A 7710-nucleotide genomic window follows, 5' to 3' on the forward strand; every position below is an offset into this window, starting at 1 on the left:
TATGAGTGGTCACTTTAACAAGTTCGCTATCGGGAGGTGAGTTCTTTCAAGTATGTTGCAGGCAATCGAGATGCGCGATCGTAGTCATGAAATCCGATCAAGGTTGTTTGTCTCCTCTCATCCCATAACCCAAACACCACCTTTTCAAGGCCACTAGAACGCCATATCCATGCAATTGTTGATGATTAACACACGTGAAATGAATAACTGGTGGTCTGTTCTGAGCTTCGTAAGAATTGGGGCTGGGCAGGTGCTTGAAAGTCGCCGCTTTTCGCAGTTCCATCATCGGTCATGGCGTAGCTAGACATGGCACAAACTCTTAGACAAAGTGGTCCATTCTCAGATGGGCTTCTTTCGACCGGCAAAACCGGGGTTGATAGGCGTCAGACACTCACTGCCTCAACAGTGCCTCCAGGGACATAAGTCTGTCGGCTACAGCCCGAGAGATCTTTCACCGGAACCTTCGTTCACCACCAAATCTGCCACGACCACGGTCGTTGAATGATGAGTTATCCTGACCGAACGTGCCCCTGCCAGCGCCGGAGGCACCTTGTCCGAATGGATCGCGTTCGTCATACCTGTCGCGACGACCTCCAGGCCGCGATCTCGGACCAGAACTAAATCCAGGGCCATGTCCGCTTTCCTCTCGGAACGTAAGGCCTTGGACACCACCATATCCTATCTTGTCAGCCCAGCTTCTGGTCACAGAAGGCGGCGAGTCAAGGCCCCATCCGTACGTCGCAAGTTCGTTCACTTGGTTGACAATCTCTTGTCTCGAGGAATTTCCAGACTGGTTGAGCACAGACAACAAGCTCTGGTATGCCTTTGCCTTATCAAGCCTGGAAACTTGCCTGACGCCAGCCTCCACCATCTGCATGATCTTGGCAGTTTGTGGTGAAAGTTGCGTGGGTTGAGTCATGTCCAATTTGGCCGTGTCCAGGCTCGTATCTTCGTAGATATTGTGGGCGTGGATGCTGTTGGCTAGCTGTCTATAATCGTTCCGCTCATCATTTTGCAGGAGCAGCCATCCTTGGCCCGGCTTGCCAGCACGGCCAGTTCGGCCCAGGCGGTGGACATAGTCTTCTCTTCTATGAGGTGCGCCCACTTGGATGACATGCGACACGTTGGGGAAGTCCATCCCCCGAGCAGTGACATCGGACGAGATCATCAGTGCGCAGTCGGCATTCCGGAATGCTTGCGAGTTTGCACTTCGTTGCCGCTGATCTAATTGGGAGGACATTTCGATGATCTTGCAGGGGGCGAGGGGGTGAGGAGCAAACATGCCTCCTTTGGTTGATGGGTCGCGCAGATTTTTCATGGTTTCGTATGCAATTTTGACCTCATTCAACGACCTGAAGAAAGCAATTGCTTTGAAAGGCATGTTGTTTTCTGGGTCTCTCCTATGAGCCTCCATAGCGTTCCATGCGATCTCAGTTAATGCTGGTATCTGATTCTGCAGGCCTGGCAGAAAGACAATGTGTTGTGGTACGGACTCGTGTGTGGCAGCGTCCTCAGGGTCAACAGTCCTGACGAATTTGAAGTCTGGCTTCATGGTCTCTCTCACCAGGCCAACCACGGATCGGGGCATGGTGGCAGAGAACATGAGCGTCTGACGATGTTGGCGCGTGTGTTTAGGCATGAAACTCTGGATCTCTCTGATTTCTTCGGCAAATCCAATATCGAGAAGTCGATCGGCCTCATCTAACACAAAGGTTTGAATGTTTTCCAGGTTGAGTCCGTTATAGGGGTCGGACAAGAGATCCTTGACTCTTCCCGGTGTACCAACAAGAATATGGCAACCCGATCGCTGCATAAGCTTAAGATGATATTGTTTCTGGGTACCACCGACGGCCAATTGCACCTGGACGCCAGTGCCTCGGACGATCTTCTTTGCCTCCTCTCCAATCTGCTCGGCCAACTCGCGGGTGGGGGAGATAATCAGGGCCCTGGTGTCTCCGATTGACGGTTGTCGACGGCCAAACTCAGGATCCCGAAGCATACGTTGCACAATGGGCATCAGGAACGCCAAGGTCTTGCCGGTGCCGGTTCGAGCTTGGGCAATGACATCTGTGCCATCTAGACACTCGTTGATGGTCATTCTCTGGACTTCCGTCATTGTGTGGATATTCATCTTGTTGACCAGGGTGTCAATGATTCTCCTATCAATGACGCCTGAATCTCCAAGCTCTGAAAATTTTGTGAATTCTCGATTGACCTCCGATATATCCTCTGCGCCAAAATCTTCCGCACGTGCATGGTCTTCAGCGAGGGCCTGTTGTCGGCGGGGGAATGCCCAGGAGAAATGTCTGACACCGAGGGATCTACCGGATATAGTGCTCGAGATAGGAGGAACAAACTGTGTCCGCGCGGAGGATATCGAGAGGGATGGTAGGGTCCGAATTGCTCTCAGAACATGTCGCCCATGCCTCGCCGCGCCATACATGATGGCAGAGAATGTGAGGGTAAAGTGGAACTGGGAAAACGATAACGGCAATCCTCCACAAGAAGTAAGGGGAAAAGAGGGGGGAAAGAAGGAATGCAGGTAGATTGTTGGTAATGGAGAAGGTATACGAGGTAGAAAGGCAATGAATGAACCTGATTCCATGCGGCGATACAAAATTTCTACGGGACTCGCTAAACAGCTGCGGCGATTGGACCCTGCAGTGGAGGATCCGCTAACCTCTTTAGTACAATAGGGGGATTGCAACTCACCAAAACTTATCCGCAGCCAGAAACTCGTTCCATTGTATTCGATATTAGTTATTGTATCCCTTTTTCCTCAACTGTCCATATATTGCCACAGCGTAACGCCTTCCAAAGGACCGACATCGACATTATCAAAAGGGTAATGCCCAATCTGAGACACGTATATGCCACGGTCACGATTGTCGCGTACCCTGAACCAAGCATTCCCACTCTTGAATGGCATTTGTCCCTAACCTGATTCGCTAAGCATGCATGATACTAACAGTCTCCCCTTTCGAACCTCTAATTCTTTTGACGGTATTATTGAGTGCTGCAGAGCGGGATACAGTTGGAAAGAAAGAGCAGGTATTGTTGAGGAAACGCACTGATTGCATCACACTGTCAATATGGCTCTTGTGAGCTGATCGTGGTCGCACCGTGAAACTGAACTCTGTCCGAGGTGTGCCAGCTTCTGACTTTCAAGACGACATATTGCAAGCCCGTATCGCCAATTTGTCTCTGCCTCCGAATACAATGTAATACCTCTACCATCTTGGCTAAGCACCAAGCACGGTGCCTACTTTCCACTGAGCATTCCCAGATTTATCGACGACCGATTTCGGAGCATGCTCGAGATTGCGCGCTTAAGCGTGGTGATTCGTGGCGTGTTGTGGTTTGGCCGGCCGTGTACAGGGAGGGATTCGTCTCAACGTTGATGAGGATCCCAAGGCTTGACACCTTCGGTTAAACAAAGGCAAAAGTGGTTGGAGATGGTTGCACCACCATGAAGATAGTTCATGCCTCGGTTGATGGCGTAACTACTACAACATTACTCACCACTTGTTCCTTTCGAGGTTTTCGTGCAAGTTGATGGATTCTCGAGGATGCCGATTCAAGCCTTGAAAAGCCGCACTTTCCGTCGGCTCATCGGGTCACCCAGCGAAGCAGAGGATATCTAGTCTCGCAGGGCCGTCGTGGAGCTGATATTCGCTGTGTTTATTATTCGCTCAGCCCTGTTTTTGCTAGACTCGGCCTGTTGTCCGGCGAGCCAATCGAAGGGGGGCTGAATCGATGAGGATGGCGAGATCAATGGATCCCCGCAGCCAGGTCCAGCAAGAGGACGAAGGGCGTCGCAAATGATTCGAGGAAGTCAGACGTGGTTCAAACCCTTGAGCCTGGCTGTGGAGATAGCTCACAAGTCCGAGGCGTAATCGCAGATTCGTAGACCTCTGGTATCTGTTTGGGACATTTTGCCTCTGATCATGAACCCCGTCGGCACTTCCCCACGTTTGACTTTCCCAGTCTTACTTCACTTTCACAGTGAATCCGCAGTATATCAGCCCGAGTCTCTTCCTGTTGGCCTCTCATCACTCTTTCTATCACTCCATCGCTCCATCACTAAATCACTAAATCACTAAATCATCTCGTGGCTCTACCACATCTTCGATCCTCTACCACTGTACCCATACTTGCGCACCAAGACACATCTCATCCACCATGGCCCCTCCTACTGCAACATACACCGAGACCAATGTCCCCGCTCCCGGCTTCGACACAGCGGATGCTCAGCCCGCGGGAACTGCACCCAACGAGCCCAAGTTGAAGCAAGGCAATGCCGAAGTTCAGATGCAGAAATTCCCTTCTCCGCCACGCTTCACCGATAAATATGAGGAGAGAGAATATCTCAAGGGTCGTCTGGCACTCGCTTTCCGTCTTTTCGGAAAGTTTGGGTTCGATGAAGGTGTCGCAGGCCACATTACTTTGAGAGATCCCGTCGATCCCACTACCTTCTGGGTGAACCCGTTCGGTTTGGCCTTCTCAGAGATCAAGAGATCTGACCTCATCCTCGTCGACCATGATGGGAAAGTCATTGATGGAGGCCCGAACAGATTGCTCAACCAAGCCGCATACATGATTCACGCAGCCGTCCACAAGGCCCGACCAGACGTCAACTGCGCCGCCCACTCACACAGTATCTATGGCCGCGCCTTCTGTGCCCTCGGTCGACCGATCGACATCATCACACAGGACAGCTGTGCGTTCTACAATGACCTTGCCGTGTACAATTCATTCAAGGGTGTGGTCCTGGCCAAGGAAGAAGGCGAGAACATTGCCCGCGCGATCGGAAACAAGAAGGCTTGCTTGTTGCAGAACCACGGTCTTTTGACAGTCGGACAGACGATCGAGGCCACCATATTCTGGTTCTGCTCGCTGGAGAAGTGTTGCCATGCCCAACTAATGGCTGATGCGGCTGCAGCTGGTCGTGGTGGAACAACCGTTCAGATCGATGACGAGGATGCTGCGTTCACATACAAGTCCGTGGGCACGCCTCGAGCTGGTTGGTTCAGCGCGAAGCCTCTGTTTGATGTCATGGCTAAAGAGGCTGGGGATGAGTATTTGCAGTGAGGGCAGGAGACACAACCTCTTGCTTGACTGCAGGCAGAGAAAACGAGAGTCGCGGAGACCAGGGTGGTCAATGACCTCACTCAAGCCTTACTAGTTCCATGACAACATGAGTTTCACTATCCATACCCATAAATGATATCGAATACACTGTATTTCCTTCAAGTGCATATTGTTGACCATGATATCTCCTGAAATCGGGGCACATACACTAGGACTCAGTAGTATGGTGCAGTCCCTATATGGCCAATGTGTCTGCCTCACCTGGAGCAGTCCGAAGATGGGATGAAACTTCCCGGACCTGCGCTCGCATCATCCCAGACGCAGGAATATCCTGATGGCTAGGCCCTGTCAGCTCATTGTAAAGTCAGCCTCGCTTTTTTCCTATCAAATTAACCGTGGTTCAGCGGCATCCTTCGGAAGAAGTTCCCCTTCGAAACCAGAGGCTTATCGATATCCACCTGTTTCAGTTTGCGTGGGGTAGAGATGATCGGGGATGGATGGATGTTTCGAGCGGAAGAAAAAGTGCGGGATAATCGTGCGCGTGCTCCACTCCACCAAAAATCCCGGCTCTCCCTCGCTCGCTCGCTCAGCTGGCTCGTCGGGGCTTGAGTGATATACCCGCTGTCTCCTGCTGGGCTGGTGAGCTACTTGGCTACCTCAGGTGAGGTGTAGAAGTCTGCCTCATGGGCCAAGGCGGCCGAGGAAGAGGGCAAAGACTGCAGAACAAGCCACCGAAATACCAAGAGGAGGGGGTTCGGCTGTGGGGAATGGATTGCCGGATGGCACTCTATCCGGAACGAACTATTACGATATACTCGGACGAGTACGAGGTAGAGCTTGCATGATAGTTTGGCTTTTAAGTAGTACCATTTCTTTACAGGTGACAATTTCTACCAGAAGTACACCGGAGACAAAACACTGGAAAGTTACTACTTCTACTACCACTACTACTACCACTACTACGTAAATTGGGACTTTTGTCGAGTGTGGACGGACAAACTCTCTTGTACTGTAGATCCGAGCATTCAACCAGAAAAAAAAGCCACGGAAAGAAAATGGCCAACAAACTCCCCCTTGTCGCCGTCTTGCTCGGCTTCTGCGCCGTCTTTTGGCAGCTGTTTCTTCGAGAGGTCCTCTTCAACGCCGTGGGGTTGGGTCGCACGGTGCAACCGGTCACAGACTTCCCATACCAATGCCGCCGAATAAGCGGCGACCCAAACCTTCAGGCCTGTGAGGATATGTGGCTGGATCGGGGATCCAGAACACTGTATCTGGCATGCTCGGATTCGCTGGCGAGAAAGGAGTGGATGCCAAAGTATGTGGACAAGCTGACCCGTTGAAGAACGTGCTTTTTGACTTGATATTGGGGGCGGGCAAAATTGTTAAGAATGATAACAGTATTCATCGTCTCAATGCCTCCGGCCGAGCGTTGCAGGACCATATCGTCGCCATGGACATCGATAGCCCGACCAGCTCAGGGGGCTACACTTACCGTGTTCTCAAGACGCAGGGTTTCTCCGGTGTGCACGGCGACGGTCGTATTCATGTCGTCGGCATGACCGGCACCACGTCTGCAGATGAATCCATCGTTCAGTTGTGGTTGATCAACGCGAGTCCCTCTGTTGATTCAGAAACGGGAGAACTGCTCGACAATGCGGTCGTTGGGGGCAACTCAACCATCGAGGTCTTCGCCACCGCACCGCGTTCTGCTAGCATGAAGCATGGCAAGACGTATGCTAACTCCCAGATTGCGACTCCCAACAATGTCGCTTTGACAAAAGATGGCGGTTTCTTCTTCACGAATGATCACGGCCCTCACAAGGTTGGCTTGGTAAGAGAGCCTCTCAAAGGCACGGTTTCACTCACTAACTCTGCGCAAAGCAACATCATCTATCTTCCTTTATTGGCACAGGGGACGTCTCATACTGCAGCGCAGCCGGTGTTTGCAAAAAGGTCGCCTCTGGGTTCAAATTCCCCAATGGACTCCATCTCGGGAGCGATGGTCTTCTCTATGTGCCCAGCGCGGCTGTCGGGGGCATCACCGTTTTCAAACCAAATGCAGACGGTTCTGTGGTCAAGGTGCACAAGATCGACCTTGATTATCCCATTGACAACCTCTCTGAGGATGCCAATGGAGATATCTTTGCCGCGACTCTGCCTAAATCGCTCAAAATGTTGGCTGGGTTCGACGATCCACTCAATCTCAAAAGCCCTCCGGCTACTGCATGGCGAATTCGGAGGTTGAACAGAGAGATCCAGGACAAGTATGAGTATGAGCTGACAAAAATCATCGAGGACGCGGAGGGGGAGGAGTTGCCTGGCACGACGACTGTGATCCACGATGCCCAGACCGGAACATTGTTCTTGAGCGGTAAGTCATGCGTCTCCCACGGTATCGAGGGTCGATTTTGAGTAATTTCCCATAGGTGTGTTTTCACCATTCATCACTGTTTGCAGGAAAGTCTGAGCTGAGAGCCCCCGGATGTTTAAAAGTACCTGAGACCCAACGGCGCCATGTAGGCCATACTATCTGGTCTGGATTAATGCCACATGACTGTATCGGTCCAGTCTGGATTGAAAATACCCACTGGATTCGAAGCATTTAGAACCAAGTGAGCT

At 51.6% G+C, this 7710-nt stretch overlaps 3 protein-coding genes across 3 annotated transcripts; 2 read left to right on the top strand and 1 right to left on the bottom strand.

Annotated features, from left to right (window-relative positions):
* Positions 1–451: 451 nt before the first annotated feature.
* On the bottom strand, positions 452–2443 carry Z517_07267 (uncharacterized protein; the record flags this gene model as incomplete). The annotated part of the gene is made up of 1 exon (XM_013429005.1): positions 452–2443. The coding sequence occupies one exon, from the start codon at positions 2441–2443 to the stop codon at positions 452–454; it is 1992 nt and encodes a 663-aa protein (XP_013284459.1).
* Positions 2444–4182: 1739 nt separating this feature from the next.
* Positions 4183–5091, top strand: Z517_07268 (uncharacterized protein; the record flags this gene model as incomplete). Its single annotated transcript, XM_013429006.1, has 1 exon — positions 4183–5091. One exon carries the CDS (start codon positions 4183–4185, stop codon positions 5089–5091), a length of 909 nt encoding a protein of 302 aa, XP_013284460.1.
* A 1055-nt stretch (positions 5092–6146) lies between these two features.
* Z517_07269 (uncharacterized protein) lies at positions 6147–7503 on the top strand (the record flags this gene model as incomplete). The annotated part of the gene is made up of 3 exons (XM_013429007.1): positions 6147–6406; positions 6490–6922; positions 6973–7503. The coding sequence occupies 3 exons, from the start codon at positions 6147–6149 to the stop codon at positions 7501–7503; spliced, it is 1224 nt and encodes a 407-aa protein (XP_013284461.1).
* Positions 7504–7710: the final 207 nt, after the last annotated feature.

This window comes from Fonsecaea pedrosoi (genome assembly GCF_000835455.1).
Source record: "Fonsecaea pedrosoi CBS 271.37 unplaced genomic scaffold supercont1.4, whole genome shotgun sequence".
Taxonomy (NCBI): domain Eukaryota; kingdom Fungi; phylum Ascomycota; class Eurotiomycetes; order Chaetothyriales; family Herpotrichiellaceae; genus Fonsecaea; species Fonsecaea pedrosoi.